The 19895-nt window shown below is 37.4% G+C and overlaps 1 protein-coding gene across 1 annotated transcript; it reads right to left on the bottom strand.

Annotated features, from left to right (window-relative positions):
• Nucleotides 1-82: 82 nt before the first annotated feature.
• Nucleotides 83-19666, bottom strand: litafd.S (LITAF domain containing S homeolog). Its single transcript, XM_018239070.2, has 6 exons — nt 19615-19666; nt 5019-5077; nt 4276-4323; nt 3284-3334; nt 1888-2023; nt 83-355 (listed from the first exon to the last, which is right to left on the bottom strand). The coding sequence occupies exons 2-6, from the start codon at nt 5062-5064 to the stop codon at nt 247-249; spliced, it is 390 nt and encodes a 129-aa protein (XP_018094559.1). The 5' UTR covers nt 5065-5077; nt 19615-19666; the 3' UTR covers nt 83-246.
• Nucleotides 19667-19895: the final 229 nt, after the last annotated feature.

The raw sequence follows: 19895 nt of genomic DNA, 5'->3' as shown, positions 1-19895 counted from the left end.
TTCATTCTTGCTGAACTGTAAGACTCAGCCCTAACTCACCTTTTGAGCTAAGCATGCTAAGGTTAAAAAGATGAAATGCCACTTTGAGTAAAAGATCTTTAATGCAAGCACTATTTTACATTTATTTTACAATTTATTTTATTAAAAATATAGTTAAAAGGAATTGAAATGAGTATATTTTATTCATAATTGTATGCCAAAAAAACCAGAATGTAAAGCATTATTATAATAGGTATTCTTCTCTTTTCACAGTCTTTTATATTTGTACAAATGGTGATTGCAGTTTGGGCAAAAATGATCAACATCCTTACAGCTATCCACACAAAATGGGATCAAGCAGCATCCCAGCCAACACCTGCAAAAACAGACATTTTGACATTTGACATTTTGTAATAAAAAGCATAAACATTCTTTTTTCATCACACTTCCATTTCATGGATATTTCTGTTGGGAAACTTAGGAACATAGAAACTAGTCACTGTGCATTAACATTTGCAAATATTTTGTTTTTATTTTGACTTAATATGGAATTTGCCAAGAGATGGCCAAGCTTCTGCGTTCAGCAGTATATTGGAAAGTTGCTTAGAACTATATCTTATTTCATTATGCAAAGCACAGTTTTTTTGCTGCAGGATAATCTGAATCCGAAATTGTCCAGATCCATCAAAATACTACATTTTCAACAGAAACTTCAGTTTAAGATCTAATTAAATTTGTAACCTTATTGATTTCAACAAAAGCATTGAAATAGTGTTGTAGTTTTGCTTCATTGCTTTTGATTGTCCAGGACTTAAAAGGGGTTGTTCACCTTTAAATTAACTTTTAAAATGAGATAGAGAGTGATATTCTGAGACAATTTGCAGTTGGCTTTTTTTGTTTTTGTGTGGTTTTAGAGTTATTTAGCTTTTATTCAGCAGCTCTCCAGTTTGTAACTTCAGAAAACTGGTTGCTAGGGTCCAAATTACCCTAGCAACCATGCATTGATTTGAGTAAAAGACTGGAATACGAATAGGAGAGGCCTGCATCAGGGCCGGGCAGAGCCAAGCTGACCAGGCGCCCTAGGCAACCCAGTTGGCTAAACCTGCACCCCATGTGCGAATGGTTGCGTGAATGCGCCATAACCAAGAGGGAGGGCAACGAAGGGGAGGGAGGAAGGGCAGGGGAGGGAGGTAGAAAGGGGAGAGTGACAGAGGAGGGAGGTAAAAGCAGCAAAGTGGAGTGAATTCGACTAAGAGTAGGCAGAAGACCCTGGAACAGTTCCGGCCCTGGCCTGTATATAAAGAGTAATAAATAAAGTAGGGATGCACCGAATCCTTCTGTCCGGCGAACTGAATCCGAATCCTAATTTATATGCAAATTAGGGACAGGGAGGGAAATCACATGACTTTTTGTCATAAAACAAGGAAGTAAAGAATGTTTCCCCCTTCCCACCCCTAATTTGAATATGCAAATTAGGATTTTGATTCGGTTCGGTATTCAGACGAATCTTTTGCGAAAGATTCAGGGTTCGGCCAAATCCAAAATAGTGGATTCGGTGCATCCCTAAAATAAAGCAGCAATAACAATAATTTTGTAGCCAACAGAGTATTCGTTTTTAGATGGTGCCAATTCATAATATAGAAAGAGCCATAATAAAAACTATAAATCATAAAAAGTGAAGACCAACTGAAAAGTTGCTTAGAATTAGTCATTCTATAACATACTATTAGCTACCCCTTTAAATGCCTATGGTGTCCTATAACTAGTCATTCTGAGTCTATTCAGTTACTATTCTTGCAAAAAATGCTGCAGTGCTGCGGAATCTCAAATAAAATCCCAGATCCAGGGCACCTCTATCAAGTATACAAATATATGTCACGGCTGTGTAACGTTGCTTATGTTGCTTACCCAAAAATCAGTAGGATGGCAAACAGAAGCCACACGAGTGATCCGGTATTATAATGTATGTTGGTGATTACATTCTGCCTACACGAGGGGCAGGTTGTTGATGCAGGGGTGTCATGAAATGCAGATGTCACAAAGACTGGAAAATAAAAATATATCTGTGTTGTATTCAAAGCATTGTTATAACATGAGTATAAGTTAAAAAAACAAACCTTCTGTACAAACAAGCAAGTAAAGTTGCATTGGAGCTCAAGACCACCTCCTCCCTTGTAGTCAATGTTTTATTAGCTTGTCCAAGGTAAATGGGAAGGAATGTGACAGTCACCCAGCTTTAGCACATAATCATTTCTCGATATCTCAATTTAACTGAACGTCTTTGAACCATTACTGTCTTCATGTTCTGGACCAGTCACAGTTGCAACCTGTGCATTTGACACCAGCTGCAGCCCAGACTGAGCAAACAAACTGGCTCAGCGATTTCAGTAACAAATACTGTGCCGTTTCAAACAATTCCACATTCTTATCTAGTGGCATAACTACAGGCCACTGGACCTCCCCCCCTGCAAAAAAGCAATCTTCACTACTCAGCCCCAAACCCACCCTAACCCTACCTACTTCTTCCTTTGCCAGCCCTGTCCACCCACCGCCTGCTCCCTCCCCTTGCGTTAAAATTAACTAAATATGGAATTTTCAAAGAGAGAAAGCTTCTGCATTCAGCAGTATATTGGAAAGTTGCTTAGAATTATAACTTATTTCATTATGCAAAGCACAGTTTTTTGCTGCAGGATAATCTGAATCCAAAATTGTCCAGATCCATCAAAATACTACATTTTCAACAGAAACTTCAGTTTAAGATCGAATTAAATTTGTAAACTTATTGATTTCAACAAAATCATTGAAATAGTGTTGCAGTTTTGCTGCTTTGCTTTTGATTGCCCAGGACTTTAAAGGGGTTGTTCACCTTTAAATTAACTTTTAAAATGAGATAGAGAGTGATATTCTGAGACAATTTGCAGTTATCTTTTTTTTTGTGGTTTTAGAGGTATTTAGCTTTTATTCAGCAGCTCTCCAGTTTGTAACTTCAGCAAACTGGTTGCTAGGTTCCAAATGACCCTACTGAAGTAGACCCCTTAGCCCAGGCCCCCCCTGCAACTGCGGGTCTGCTTTGTCTATAGTTATGCCACTGATTTTAGATGTGTAGCAAAATCAAAATTCATAGGAGAAACGTTTTAAAAATGTTTTCAAGCACTTTAAAATAAAAAAACTCCCAGCATCTAACCAGTTAAAAAGAAACCCTAGGATGGGACAATCCCAAAACATTTTGATTTAGTTTGCAGGCAATACCAAATAGTATATCCATACATTAGGAGCAAAGGGACAAAATAACAGGTTGGCTTACCTGGCTGTCCTGGTTGTGCATTATAAACTGGTGGAGGTGGATAGGCTGCTCCTGTAAAACAGAATGGGCAATAATTAGAAATCTGTATATATGTTCTAAATTGACTATTTTCAGGCTGAACAATCTAAGAAACACATACTAGCCTCTTCAGTAAAGCAAATACATTTCATGGTCAAAAACAAATATAGAGAGAAAACCAGAACAACCCTAAAGGTCTGTCCTGTAGTTCTGAAGTATAGTTGCAGTAAAGTGTTAAAGGACCAGTAACAGCAAAAATTTTCAAAAAAAAAAAAATTTGTTAGTATGCTACAAAAAAAGAGGCCAAAACATATTAAAGTATAAAATCGCTAAGTCTTTATTAAGAAATAACTTAACGAAACTCCGCTTGCACTCCTCTTCAGAAACGGCGACAGGGCGAATATCCATCGTGCGGCGCTTGATTTCTCCTCCCTGGCTATCTCCTATAAGGAAGGCAGGAAGGAAGGAGAAATGGAGCGCAGCACAATGGATCGCTGATTGCCTTTTCTGAAGAGGAGCTTTCGATAAGTTATTTCTTAATAAAGACTTAGCGATTTTAAAGTTTAATATGTTTTGGCATCTTTTTTTCGTAGCATACTAATACATTTTTTAAAAAAAAATTCTGCTGTTACTGGTCCTTTAACCAAAAGAGTCAGAAGTTGTACAACCCAACTGCAAACTCCTCTGATTTTCTATGCGGTCACCCACACCTGAAAAGCCATGGGCTGACCTGGCCCACTCCCATATGTTCCAACCACACAATTACCACCAAGTGATGAAAGGTGGACCTATCTGCCATAGGAAAGGTGAGACGAGAGAAGGAGCAGGTCTAGCAATGATTAGCTCTTGAGATATAATAGTTACTATAAGATTGTTTCGTTTTCCTTTGCACAAACTATCGCCCACAAGAATATGGTTGTAAGGTTGGAATCATACTCAAAAGCAAAAACATTAGGAAGTGACAGTTGGCTCACCTGGGGATGGATTATATGCTGGTGGAGGTGGATAGGCTCCTCCAGCTCCTGTAATACATAGTATAATAAAGTCAATACACATTCTATACTGAACATTTTTTACACTGGGAAACAAAGGTAGATACTTGGTTCTGTTTTAAGGCATGCTATCATACTTTTCAAATATTCCTATTTTATGTACAGCTAACATTCTGACTCATCTGAGCAACACTCATAATTAGTTCTATAAAATGTTTTCTGTTCCTGCAGTTATGGAAACAAACGATTTTAAAGAGGATCTCTAACCATTGAACCATCTCTATCCTTATTCGGGCAGCTCTCTATTCTGCAATAGCTTGATGCAATGTGCAAAGTGCTTTAGCAGACAGCGCCTTGTTTTGCACTTTACACACTGAGATTTGCTTTCTTATGCTCCTCTGTTGTTTTCAGGCAGGAATTCAGAAACATTATTAGTGCAGTGCTTGGCCCAGATCATCTCTACAACTTTTAAAGTGACAAAGCTCGAGTGTGTAGCGTTACTTGGGTACACTTTTCAACTTCTGCCATAAATAAAGAGTCTGCCGGAACCAGTCAAAACCTTGCCATGAACTACAGTACTGTGAAGCAGTCCCTTGACAAGAAGTGAAGCAAGTTACAGAAATAAATATGTATCAAATTATTTACTAAAAGCTTTCACTGGAATTAAGAATCGTTATCGTCTTCCCTAAGATCAAATTTAAAATATCAAACTAGATCCGACGCACCAGGTGGTGGATATCCTGCCGGGTTTCCTTCTTTATCGTAATTCATGTTTCACTTTTACCTATTAGGAAGAAAAGCAGAAAGGTTCTTAAGAATCTCAAAGTGCAGTTCTCTGGCTCAAGGACTATTACTGAGCACTGGATAACAACAAAATGCAAAGCGACTTAACATAACATTGACATTAACATTATCATATTCTTGAGATAAGGAAGCAGTCTTCTCTTTTGATATTTCTGCATCTCGTGATATGGGTTTTGAAGGGATCAGACGGTAAATAAGATTGGTCAGCTATTGGAAACCTTACAAAAACTCCTCTGCAGCTTGAAATAACCGTAGTCCTTTATATTAATATTGAGGTTTAGTTCCTTGGACATTTGTGTAAGCATTATAATAGCACTAACAACTCACAGGGTCACTTATGGAAAATGTGCTTTGTTCAGGATTATGCTGGAATTCAAGCAGCCATGGTTTTCAGTAATATTTCTATAAAGGAATTGTAATCATAAAATACAGAAGATCCGTAGTCTAATATCAGACATCTCTGCAATACGTATCCTACTGATCAGTCCCAGTCATATGCTAGGATGCTGATGGCCATACCAATCTTATAGTGAGTTCCACAAAGTTGCAGCATTACTTAAAGTTTATTATTATTATAATCATAAAAACCCAATGTAATACGGTTGCATGAATGATCTAGTCCCATGATGCACCCAACAAACTGTTTTTTACTGTTGTGCCAATGTGCATAAGGCCACACACAAAAATATTTGATGACTGTGTAATGTTCAGTTGAGCAGGATGAATAAGTCTCTTTAATTGAAGTTTTCAGTGAACTCCTTTCTGTTAATCATTTGCTTATTTTCAATATCACAGAGTATATTACAATGAAAGTATTGTAAACTGACGAACTTAAGCCAGCCAAATGTGCTGATTGTTATTAATGATTTATATGGCATTAAATGTCAAGCCACGCTCCAGCCTTGAATTTTCCTGTTAATGGCTTTGGGTCCGAAAAAAAAAAAGGTGGCGCAAGCAATAAATCTAGCAGGTTACTGGAGTGGAAAGCAACATAGCAATGTAAAGTGGTTATTGATGGATAATGGACTGATATGAATAGTTGGACAAATCTAGTGGAAGTGGACAGAGTCGGTGATGGAGATCCAGTGAGAAATGCATTCTGGGAAACAATATGCTCTGTATTAAATGTAAAATAAAATTGTAGCCTAAAGGCTAGAGCAGAAAAACACTTTGCTTTTTAAACATACAAATTCAATTAAACACACACACATTTCTGAACTGTAGTCATTTTGCAAAGTCTTCTCCCAAACTCTGCATTGTTACATCAGAATATATTATATATTATATATCTATCATGCTTGGCACAAAGCTCTGAAAATATGCCAAATCATTTTATCTAAATTTAATTTGTTATTTGGAACAAATTACTGGCATTGTTACTCGACAAGTATATCTATAACACATATCATTTCTGTTACTCCCTGCTCTGTTAAAAGGTGCCTATGGCTTTAATACATATACACTTCTGGGTCCATTATCCAGAAACCTGTCATTCAGAAAGCTTTGAATTACAGGATGGCCTAATCCCATAGACTCCAATTTAATCAAATAATTTAAATTTTTCAAAATGAATACCTTTTTTCTCTTTGTTAATAAAACAGTACTTTGTACTGGATTCAAACTAAGCTATAATTAATCCTTATTGGAGGCAAAACCAATCCTGCTGGGTTTAATTCATGCTTAAATGATTTTTTAGTAGACTTAAGGCATGGAGATTCAAATTACGGAAAGACCCCTTATCCAGAAAACCCCAGGTCCTGAGCATTCTAGGTGACATGTCCCATACCTGTAATCAATAGTGATGTAGCCTGTATGAAGGACATGTAAAGGTTTAATGCAGGTCTTGCACCATATGGAGCAACATTCACCATGTTGCTCCATCTGCCACAGAACCTTCACATTCTATCTCTTCACTTCAGGCAAAGCCACTAATATATAGTATAAAACCAAGAGCCTTTCTCCTCTGCCCCCTAGAGAGTATTGCTCTACACTTGTTGTAGTGGTTGGGTAACCAGGCAAACTACAGAAAGGTTTGGGTGAGTTTTATAAATCTAATTTCAGGGCTATCCACATAGGGAAATCGTTTGTATTGGAATCATATGTCAACAACAATAATTTCTTTATCATTCATAATCACATGAGTTTTATGATCTGTTTAAGCAGTTACGCATGATTTTCTATAGCACGTTATATATTATCAGATAATGTGGTTAACATTGTACAGACAATTTACAGCAAAAATGTCAAGTAATACAGGAACTGTATATACAATCTACGTCTAGGTCGCTGAACTCTAATATGCTGAACTACACATTCCAACATCCTCAACCCGACAATACACGTTGTAGTTCTGCAACAACTGTACATAGCCAACGATTTGCATGTATTCATTTCGAATGGAAACTAATGCAAAAGCCTAGTAGCTAGCTAAGTTGCTAAGACTGCACCTCTGGGTTCTCTGATAAGAAATAAAGGGAGAAAGAAAATGCAAACACCAAAATACAATCCAAAATGGAAAACTCACAAATATACTAAGGTGGTCTGGGTGCTCCAATCTCAGACCCTGAACAATACAGAAATATTTATGTATTGGGCACTCAAAGGATCCACATATAGGCCAACAAAGAAGAAATAAAGTACATAGTAACTCAGATGGATAGAGTAATCATACTAATACAGGAAGCAGACCAAAGATAGAAGATGTCCAGACTTGACCAAACAAGCTGCTAAATATACTGCCAGAACCAAAGACTTAATTTCAGTTAATCATCCTAGAATTACCAGAAATTCTGGTACAATGCATATAAGGCCTGCTAATTTTTTTCAGTTACTTGCGGGTAATGCTTAGAACCTAGAAAAGCAGGTATGCAGCAGCCATAATAGAGAGGGCGAGCCACAAGCAGCACCACTTGCTTTAAGGAAGAGGAGACACACTACATTGACCAAACTAAATAAAAATGACTGGAAAATTTGAACTTGGCATTTGACGTTGCCTATCTCAGAAATAACTACAGTTGCCGAAAATGGAATAAAATTAATGTATTAGTGTTTTTCTCATTAGTGGCTCCCACCAAAGATTAATGGGGGAAAAATCGTTTGCAATGCAAATAACTGTTTCCAAAATGAACAATTTTGCCTTTGCGAACCCTTTGCCCCCTCACACAACAGTAGGATAGCGATTGCGAATTTTATAGTTTGTGATAGTGTGCAGTGTATGTAATAAAACTTCTTAATGAAAAAGTTGTTACGTTCGCTCCAAACATTTACGTCACCTTCAAGCAGGTGTTAAAGGTTCACAATGTGCAATGAAGAGTCACAATGCAGTAGAAAGTATAATGAAGAATATTACATTGCGACATGCACATTTTTATTCTTTTTTTCTGCGGATTTACAATCTTAGGACTGTTTTAATTTTTTAAGAGAACATTCTTTGAATGTTAATTTAGAGCAGGGATCCAAACTTTTTTTTTTTTTTTTTTTTTTTTTTTTACATGGGAGCCACATTTAAATGTAAAAAAAGTTGTAGAGCAACATAATCATGTAAAAAGTTCCTGGGGGCAGGGGTGCTCCGCCAATGAGGCGAGTTGAGGCTGTTGCCTCATACGGCAGCACCCCACTATGTACCAGGGGCAGCAAAAATGCTGCTCCTGGTACTTTAAGAGCGAATTTCCGGGGGAGGGGGGGCAGCAGCAACTGCTGCTGCCTCAGGTGGCGGAGGGGCCAGGATCGCCCCTGCCTGGGGGTGCCAAATATGAGTAGTGTTGGGCTATTGGACTTGCAGCCTACAAGAGGCTCTGCTGGGAAGTAAACTGTACATGGTTTTTATGCAGCTAAAACTTACCTTCAAGTCATGAAAAATAAGCACCTGCTTTGAGGCAACTGTGAGCAACATCCAAAGGGTCGGAGACAACATGTTGCTCACAAGCCACTGGTTGGGGATCACTGATTTAGAGTATAAAGAAATAATACAAGAAGTCATTTACTTAACACCAGGCAGGGTGCAAAGTACCAAAAACAGAAGTCATATTTGTCGTGCTTGAAGCTACTCCATGCTAAGTGCCTGTATGTATATAATGTAAGCATTTGGATGCAGGTTGAATATAGTGTCATGTCTGACAGCTCTGTATTCATCAGGCACAGGCTGTGGCTGGCACTTGCACTTTTCCAGGCATGTAAGTTACAAAGTATATGGACAAACAATCCCTGTTTTGTTTAAAGGGTAAGGCATTTTTCAGTAGCAGTATGCACAAAATGTCTCTGTCTTAAATATATTGATAATGGGTTGAGTGCAGAGGACTCTTGTATTTGTCTATATGTATTTGTGGTCACACCCTCATTGCACCCCCGCCTAATGGTTTTAAAAATTAGTGGTGAGCACAACTTTCCCTTGTTTGTTTTAGTGCATCTAGGTGTATCACTGTGACCCACCTAATCTCATAACAACAGCAATGAACATGCCTTTTATTTATACTGACACAGATACCTGGAATTAAGGGAATGAGATACAGATACTGATATTTCTGGTTACAAGAACAACCATGCAATGGTTTGAGGGTGGTGCGAGCAGCTGGGGGTGAGTACAGGCAGTTGGGTTGCCTAGCGGCCCTGTGCATAGTTATACAAATCATAACACTAATCGGTGATACACACCAGACAACATGTAGTATATGTGTGTGTTTATATATATATATATATATATATATATATATATATATATATATATATATATATATATACATATATATAATAGAAAGGAGGATCAGCACTCACTGTAGTTGTAGTGATAAAAGTTGCTTTTATTTTCCAATGGATTGCGATGCAAACTTGTTTGAAAAATAAAAGCAAATTTTTTCACTACAACTAGTGAGTGCCGATCCTCCTTTCTACTACATAAGTTATTTGATCTGGCACCACTGGAATCGCCAAGATTTGGGTGCAGGTACTGTGGGACTATATATATATATATATATATATATATATACTGTATATATATATATATAAATATATACATACTGTATATATACCAAGAACAATGACTCATCACTAACAGGACTTGCTTAAAAAATTAAAAAAATATCCATTTATTGTGCAAAATTAACATTTCGGTCTCATATTCAGACCTTTTTTCCTTCAGCCCCTGCAATATATAAAGCATTGAATCAATAACATTGATTTTATACAATACAAGGATTTGTTTCGTTTTTTTAAGCAAGCCCTGTGAGTGTTGAGTCATTGCTGTGGATGTGCTTGCTGAACTACCACCCGGCAGTGATTTTTTGATACATTAGATATAAAAAATGCTGAACTGGATCTTTATTATCATAATGCCATGTTTTATGGTTTCAATTAAGCTACGTAAGTTACATGCTGGGACTAATAAGTTACAACAGGGAAATTGGAATTGAATGGAACTGTTTGTGCAGAAAATGATTTAACCTAATTTGTACTCTTTCATTTGTAACTACTCATTACATTACATTCAGGCATGTGGACATATGCACTAACCCCCCCCCCCTTTGTAGTTCAACTACAAGTTCCTTTAGCCGTTGGAATATTGGCAACAGTACTTCCAAACTTTCTGTGCACTCCACAGTGTTTTGTGTTCGCTGTTATCACATCTTCTGTGTGCATTCATGAGAGCAGGGTGTAAATCAGTGCTTGTCAAACTTTTATTAGTTCAAGCTGCCCTTGAATGTACAACCATTGGTCATGGCTCTTCTTATCTTATAAGAAGGTTACAGATCATTCAGCCATGGTTTCAAAAATATCTAGCATGGCAAATATATTTTCACCCAAAAGCTTACCCTGACCGCTCTTGAACATGGTCTTTTAAATACATATGAGAGTGGATCTAGGAGTAGATAGGCATTCTCCTTAAAGGAATTGTTCAGTATAAAAATAAAAACTGGGTAAATAGATAGGCTGTGCAAAATAAAAAATGTTTTCAATATAGTTTGTTAACCAAAAAATGAATGTATAAAGGCTGGAGTGAGTGGATGTGTAACATAATAGCCAGAACACTACTTCCTGCTTTGCAGCTCTCTTGGTTTCCACTGATTGGTTACCAGACAGTAACCAATCAGAGACTTAAGGGGGGGGGGCACATGGGTCATATCTGTTGCTTTTGAATCTGAGATGAATGCTAAGGACCAATTGCAAACTCACTAAACAGTAATGTCCCATGTGGCCCCCCTATAGATCTGACTAACTCAGAGTTAGAGAGCTGCAAAGCAGGAAGTAGTGTTCTGGCTATTATGTTACACATCCAGTCACTCCAACCTTTATATATTACATTTTAGGCTAACTAACTATATTAGAAACTATATTCAAAATCTATTTATCTAGTTTCTGTTCTTTTAAGCTGCTAATTTTACACTCACCAAGGGGTCAGCCCCACAGTTGGGGAACCACTGATCTAGAGGGAGCGTTGCTCACAACCTCTCTCCTACACACAAATCTTTTACAAGCACTGTCTGGACCAGCGCTATGCATTATTTGATTGATAAATCCATTACCACTATAAAAACTTTTCAGGAAGACTCCCAAGCTGGCCTTTGTCAAATATACAAATGATGAAAACAAAAAGCAGTATCAATAAATAATATTTCACATGCCACATTTCAGGACCTAATGCCATATAGGAAGACAATTTAATATTAATATAGGCCCATGCCTGCAAAAGTGGTTGTACCTCTGGTCCCTAACTATGTGATCTTATTCACAACTTGTATGATGCCTTCATGACTTAATATTCAGGCACCAATTTGTTTTACCAAGGTCTGAACATGGCCCTCTAGAACAGAATACTAACAGATCTCTTTGAATGATCATGCAGTTTTCCCTAAGTAGTCTCATGTTAGCACTTCGGATAACAAAGCATTTACTACTGAATAAAGTATCACATTTGTTTAATGAATTACTAGCTTTAAACAAAAGGTGCCTCCTCCATCTCCTCTCTGGGTCCCAAGGTCAATTTCAGACGTAGTGCAGAATAACTTCTCAAGTCTAGTGTTGTAAGTTTCCACTAAGTTAACCTCTGCTAAATTTCATCCATTAATAAATATGCTTCTAAATCTCCCATAGGGATGAATAAATAGTGGGTGATTTTTCTATGGTGAGCTCTAATTTCTGGTCCTTACTCTAGCTCACTAACTACAGTGCTCTGTGTAATGGCTGCCCATGCAGTTCAAATCCCATTGATGTGGAAACAAGGGGAGGATAATATGATGTATGTGTTTTTTTCATGCTTTACTCCGCAAATGGGCCACACGGCAAAAAAATTAGATGGTTTTGTAAAAGTAAAAAATATACTGGGTACCTGGGGGTTTAGGGTAACCATAAACTATACTATATGAACCTTTTTTTCCATTTCCTTTCTTTGAAGTCAGGAATTCACATTTGAAACCTTGTAGATTATAAATTTAAGGTGGCCATACACAGGCAGATAAAGCTGCCGATATCGATCCTTTAGACCAATACGGCAATTTATCTGCCCGTGTATGGGGGCTTCCAACGGGTCTTCCCGATCGATATCTGGCCACAATATCGATCATCATATCGTAATATGTAATATTTCCACCGACTGACCCGTCGGAGCCGATTGCTCCTCCTTATAATCCAATTGTTCTGCCCTAGGGCGAATGTTCAGATTACCCCGATATAGCCCTGCTGTTGGCGGGCATATCAATGAAAGAACTGCTCGTTTGGCGAAGTCGCCAGCCGAGTGGATCTCTTCATGTTTGGCCAGTTTAAGATTTAAACCCCTTATTTTTTATTACTTTTCTCCTGAACTGAGCAGGTAGTAACAGACAAAAGATTGTCAGATTGAGGAATTCGTGTTCAGTGTGTTGATGTTAAACAATGGAACCTTCTTTCTATGTGGCGTCAGAAATGCAAAGAGGAAATGTAAATGGAGAACCAGTGAGGGTTACTAGTTTCCTCTTGTTTTTAATTACTGTATACTGTAAAAACCCAGCAGTGAAGAGCCCTCTAACTCAATTCCCATCTTCTAGCACCAAGGCTTCATTCAGCAGCGTCATCAAATCTATCTCTACCCTCTCCAAAATGAATTCTAATGGGATATCATTATAGTGACCTTTACTTTATGATCATATGCTGAAGGCTCTACAGTGAAATAGAAAGAGGCTGGGGCCAAACACATACAGTGATTCCATTCCGAGCAACATTAAAAAGGTACATAATCATATAACGATAACATATATGTATTAATTATACTTTCTGCATGGTTAATAATTGCACACAATGACAGTAAACATATCCCAGTCTTTATCTGTCACTTTCACCGGCACCTTTTGTTACTAGGGCTTCTGTTAGTTCAAGGCGATATCATATACACCCTGACATAAGTTGTTTGCATTATATGTTTCTGTGAAATAGACACATATCGGAGGAAGATAAATTACACTGTAGCCCTGGGCGATGCCAAAGCTTGAGTACAATGAACACCTAAAAAAAATCTAAAACACTTGGATAAGCTGAACAATGTCTTTATTGGTAAGCCTTGTAATTAGATATAGATTCTATGCTACCTGGATACACACACCATAGGTTTTGCCGGGATCGTGAAGGTTTACATTCACCCGTTAATAGTATATACTGTTATTGTTTAATAGGATTGCTTTAATCCAATCACAATGGTGCAATGAAGCTCATAAGACAGGTGCTGATTGTTACATGACTTGAAGTGTGACTGAAACTACCAGGATAAAGATGATAAAGTTGTGTGATGTCAGTATGTGGATTTTGGTCTTTTTCAGCTGAAATCCACACTGTGTGATCACTGACAGGTAAATGCAAAATGCACACAACATGGGGCAGATGTGAGTGAATTGGAGCCTCTCTTTACACTTCATTCAAATTCTGACTACACAAGTCCAAAATATTCATGATGCACAGGAGTTCCCTTTTCCCTTTATGTGTAGATAAACTGTAAATCTTGTCATGAGGAGTAAAGGTGGCCATACATGATAAGATCTGCTCTTTTGGCAATCTGATCTTTCCTTTATTTGCCCACCAATGGCAGCTTAATCCGGACGTTTGGCCCTAGGTCTAAAGGACCGATATTGGCAGCTTTAATCTGCCTGTGTATGGTCACCTTTAACCATCCTATATCCTCATCAGTTTCGGCCAGCTAATGCCATTTGGCTTTGCATATCTAACTGAACTGATTTTGAACTGTGTACAAGAGTTGCGGGAGTTAATGTTAATCAACTTTTATTTGCATTGCTTCTTAGAAAAGTGGTGACTTATGTACTGTATGACTAACAATTCATTGCGAAGGTTTTCTTTGAGATGGGAGGATTTGCAAACAGTGTGCAGTTGTATCCATATAACTGGCTTCAACCCAAGGTATGGAATTAACCTTTTGTCAGTACTTTTATCCAGAAATCCAATATACAGCACTGCCATTTCCTATCATGTCCTCTTTAAACTAAGAATTCTTTCATTTCTGCTCTTGCCTATTTCCCTACAATAAATAAGACACTAACAAAGTAAGAGCACATTAATTAAGTTGGGTGTTTTCATATATTAAATCATAAGACATGGAAAACATCCGGTAGGAATGTACCTTATTTGTATTGGTATGGTTGGAAAATGGCATAGAGTAGATGTTATTTTTTTTTATTTGAAAACGTGATAAACTGCATATTTATATGCTGGAAAACAACATCAGTTCTTGTGTATGGATAGTCTGCCATTGAAGATTTATTCAGCTTTGGACTTGGGAGAAGTATAACAGCTTATCCTGCACCATGTTGCCAGCTGTAACTCCTTTGACATAGAAGTGTAGGGTTCAAAGCTGGCACAATGGAGCCCTGTACCCAACAGGTGGTAAATAATGGGCTCCCTTTCCAGGTTACACCTATAGGTACTGTAATAGTTAAATTTACTATAAGGGTTAAATTGATATAGCAGGCGTCCACCCGCAGATTCATGCTGTTCTAAGTCACCCATAAAGGACACAATGAAACAGTTACAAGTAACTTTCATGGCTGTTCCTCTGGTGCCATATCAGTTACTGTGTATGGTTTAATTGTGGGGCCCTATTGAGAGGGGTTCAAGGTTTCTGCCAGCCTACGTACATCTCAGACACTACTGTTTTTTTTTTTATTTTCTTGTATATCTTTGTAACAACTAGTTGTGTGAAACGGTTTTCCGGATCTGGATCTTTCCGTAATTTAGATCTTTATACCTACTAATCTACTAAAAAATAATGTAAGCATTAAATAACCCCAATAGGCTGGTTTTGCTTCCAATAAGGATTTATTATAGCTTAGTTGGGATCAAGTACAAGCTACTGTTTTACTATTACAGAGAAAAAAGGAAATCATTTTGGATTATCTGATTATAATGAATTATTATTTGATTATAATGAAGTCTATGGGAGACGGCCTTTCCATAATTTGGAGCTTTCTGGATAATGGGTGTGTGCTCTGTGTTTTGCTCTGTAGTCTGGCTCTTTCCCATACAGAATCCAGGCAGCCTGTGTCAATAAACTTTGGTGTTCTACCTTAAAGGGAAACTATACCCCCAAACAATGTAGGTCTATATAAAAATATACTGCATAAAACAGCTCATATGTAAAACTCTGCTTTATGTAAATAAACCAGTTTCATAATAATATACTTTTTTATTAGTATGTGCCATTGGGTAATCCTAAATGGAAAATCTCCATTTTAAAAAATAAGGGTCGCCCCCTGGGATCATAGGATTCAAGGTGCACACAAACAAACCAAACATGCTAGATCACATGAGCCAATTAACAGACAAAGTTCTGTCTTTTGCTTCCACACTTCTTCCTGTTACAGTTAGAGCTGCAGTGTTTCTGGTCAGGTGATCTCTGAGACAGCACACAGACCATCATTAAATGGCGGTTCAAGGCAAGAGATGTAAAAGGGCAATATGTACTTAAATATATATTCCAGTTTGGTAAGATTCTTAAATATGTCACTTAATTTGATATGAACTATCTGTTGCTTAAGTATTCATTTTGGGGTATAGTTTTCCTTTAAGTGATTTCCGGTTCCTGTTTATTCCCACAAAAGTACCCAATGCTGCACTGATTTAATTACACTCAATTGAAGGGTTGTGTAAGTGTACTCTTATATTCCACCTCTATGCACCCTTTCACAGGTGCAAATCTACTAGCTGGCCCAAATACTGCAGCAAAACCACTTAAAAGAGACACATAGTATAACTAAAAATCCATCATAATATTCTAGGCAATACTGAATAATATATAAAGTGCTAGTATCACTTTGGGCTAAAAGCTAATATTATCTTTAAAAATTGCCCCTTTATTGGAGCTCCTTATAGATCTGTTATGGGCCCTGCCCATTTTTCAAATAAGGGATGGACGTGTCCCTGCCAGAAGCACAGCAAGAGAGGGACAGCCAATCACAGTCCTGCAGTTACAAAATCAAAGACAGGTGTCAGTTCCCTGTCAGGTCCAGCTAACTGTTGACTGGTTCCTATATTACAGTCCAGTGTGCTGAGTGTTGCTGAGCCCCCTGCACAGCCTGGGAAAGGAGACAGCAGGAAGTGGAACGGATTCACATTCCTTAAAAGAGTGTAATGCACTGAAACATTCTTGTTTTTTACATAGTATGTCTCCTTTATGCTCGAATTCTGTGTAAAAATGTTACATGGTGAGAAACAAGTATGGCAAACGATGCTGCTGTTTTTCCACTTTGTACATTTTTAGTAAAACTGATTAAATGAATAAATTAAGCCCTGTACTTAGATATTTAGATGTGTCTGTGAAGTAGATAAGTAGAATGTCATTGCTTACTGTGTTCTCTGCATAACATAGTTTAAGCTAACTCGCTGGGGTGAAATAATATCTTCTTTGATAGGTGCAAATATTATTGTTAAACAGGTGCAAAGTTTGAGCATGCTTGTAAACTTGTGTTTGTTGGAACCATATCATTAAGGTCAGCAGGGTGTGGGCATTTTTGTTTTACAATACTTCTTGCACAATAACTTGGAAAATATAATATGTTTTTCTTGCTAGAGAACTCCCCGGAAGTTGTACAATAAATTATGTGTTCTGTAGAGGTCACTTAATTAAGTTTGGCAACAAGTAGAGAACAACAGGACAGTTCTTTCCTCCATATCTGTCATGTTGGATGAAGATTCTGATGAACATCTCTGGCATAGCATGGATGGTGCAGCCTGCCTCTCTGGGCACCTATGGGTTTAAGTACTTAAAGGGATCCTGTCATCGGAAAACATGTTTTTTTCAAAACACACCAGTTAATAGTGCTACTCCAGCAGAATTCTGCACTGAAATCCATTTCTCAAAAGAGCAAACAGATTTTTTTATATTCAATTTTGAAATCTGACATGGGGCTAGACATTTTGTCAATTTCTCAGCTGCCCCTGGTCATGTGACTTGTGCCTGCACTGTAGGAGAGAAATGCTTTCTGGCAGGCTGCTGTTTTTCCTTCTCAATGTAACTGAATGTGTCTCAGTGAGACATGGGTTTTTTTTTTTTAACAATACGTGTTTATTTAAATTCAAATGTACACACTTAACAACATATCACTGAACAGTATACGTTGTACAATGAACAATAAAGTATGAAATGCCAGCAATAAACAGAAACAAATCAACTTTTGAGACATGGGTTTTTACTATTAAGTGTTGTTCTTAGATCTACCAGGCAGCTGTTATCTTGTGTTAGGGAGCTGCTATCTGGTTACCTTCCCATTGTTCTTTTGTTTGGCTGCTGGGGGGGAAAGGGAGGGGGGTGATATCACTCCAACTTGCAGTACAGCAGTAAAGAGTGATTGAAGTTTATCAGAGCACAAGTCACATGACTTGGGGCAGCTGGGAAATTGACAATATGTCTAGCCCCGTGTCAGATTTCAAAATTGAATATAAAAAAATCTGTTTGCTCTTTTGAGAAATCGATTTCAGTGCAGAATACTGCTGGAGTAGCACGATTAACTGATTCATTTTGAAAAAATTTTTTTTTCCCATGACAGTATCCCTTTAAAGAAGAGGAGGAAGGCAAGACAGATCAGAGTTGTAGGGTATGGAGTATTATAATGGATAACTTGGCATTGATTAATGCTAAGACCAGAGCCATAAGGCTAATGCCAAATCAGGCTGGTTCTCCACCTCTGTAGACACACAGAAGGAGAAAAAGCTGATCCACAGTAATCTGCTCCTTGGTGTGAGTATTTTACAGTTTCTGTGCTGACAGGTTGATGAGCATATGGGAGGCGTATGGGAGGGGCCAGGCATGACATGAGCCTTTGGGTAGAAATTAACCCAGAAAGTCGTGTTAATTGTAGGAGTGTATCATAAACAATCTCACAAGTATGAAGAATATCAGCTATTACATATGTTCTTTGGACTTGGGACTTGGGACTTGGGACTATGGGGAGGTTCCAACTCTGCCCTACCCTAAAGCTAACTAAACTGATTTCGATCCATTAGGGATCTTGGCTACAATTCCCAATGGATTGAAACACGTAGATATGAGCAACTTTCATACAGGTATTTGATCTCTTATCTGAAATGCTGACATTTTCTAGATAAGGAGTTTTCTTGTCAATTGTAGCTGTGAGCCTAAAATGTCGTAAAACCCATTTAAACATTGAAATGACCTGTTACAATTGTTTTATAAACTGTGTGGGCTTAATTTATATCCGTTATAAGTCATATATCTTATTACTGAGAAACATCAATTCAAGAATAAACATTGCATGGTATGGAAACTACTATACAGAAACCTGTTATCCAAGCTCAGAAATAATGCCATGCTATTTCCCATAGTACTTCTACTCACGATGCGATAATGGCGGAGCTCACTATTTCCCATAGTGTTCTATTAAAACAATTAGTTTATTTTGTTAGGTTTTTTGTTTGGTTTTGTAACAACCAGAAAATATTTATTAACAATGCTAGCAGAAATCTATGTTGACGTTGATGGCAAAACAAACTTATTTTTAAGGAATAATCCTCCACATTATAAAAGGACCCCATATCCAGAAAACCCAAGGTCCTAATAATAGAATATATCTCTAGTTTATTTTAACAGTACTATAGGGAATGGCATTGCTGGTTATCTGGAGTATTTGATATAATGGATTTCAGATTGCATTCTTTTAATCTTGTGTAAATAAACATTGAACTAACATGTATATAACAGGTCATATTAACTGGCTTTGTTTTAGTTATATCTATGAACCAGCCCATCCATATTCATTAACCTTAACTATTTCTTAAATTAGAAACACAAGCAAAAATAATGTTTAAAATGTTGTAGTTGGGGGAAATTAAGACAATTACAGTATTCTCAAAACTTAATATCTGACTCTTTCCAAGACAGAAAGCATTTTGCAACATTTATAAAATAATGGTTCCGTTCAAATACTTCATGTAACATATAAAATAAAATAGTAGAAGGGAAGTCAATGTATCAGCGAATATCATGCTAAAAACCTGACATTCTTCTGCAATAATAGTAAAAGCAGCAAGTCTTACCAGCAGTATGTAGCAGCTCCCAGCACTCTGTTAATGTTTCCCTGTGACACTGACTTTTACAAAGGCTTTACTGAGAGGGAGGTGTTTAGCAGTGATGTCACAGCTGAATATTCCTCAGCATCAGGAACGTTTTTGTTTCAAAAAAAAAAAAGTTCTGAAAGTAATATCAGGAGTATATGAGAATATGTAGTGTTTCAGAACCTGTCTTAGGTATGTTAGAGAGACAGAAATATAATCTATATTGCAAGTATCTTCAGGATCCACTGCTGAAGACAATTTTC

This window comes from Xenopus laevis, chromosome 9_10S (genome assembly GCF_017654675.1).
Source record: "Xenopus laevis strain J_2021 chromosome 9_10S, Xenopus_laevis_v10.1, whole genome shotgun sequence".
NCBI classification, from domain to species: domain Eukaryota; kingdom Metazoa; phylum Chordata; class Amphibia; order Anura; family Pipidae; genus Xenopus; species Xenopus laevis.
The sequence above is the reverse complement of the archived record's forward strand: the minus strand, read 5'-3'. Positions and strand labels throughout refer to the sequence as shown.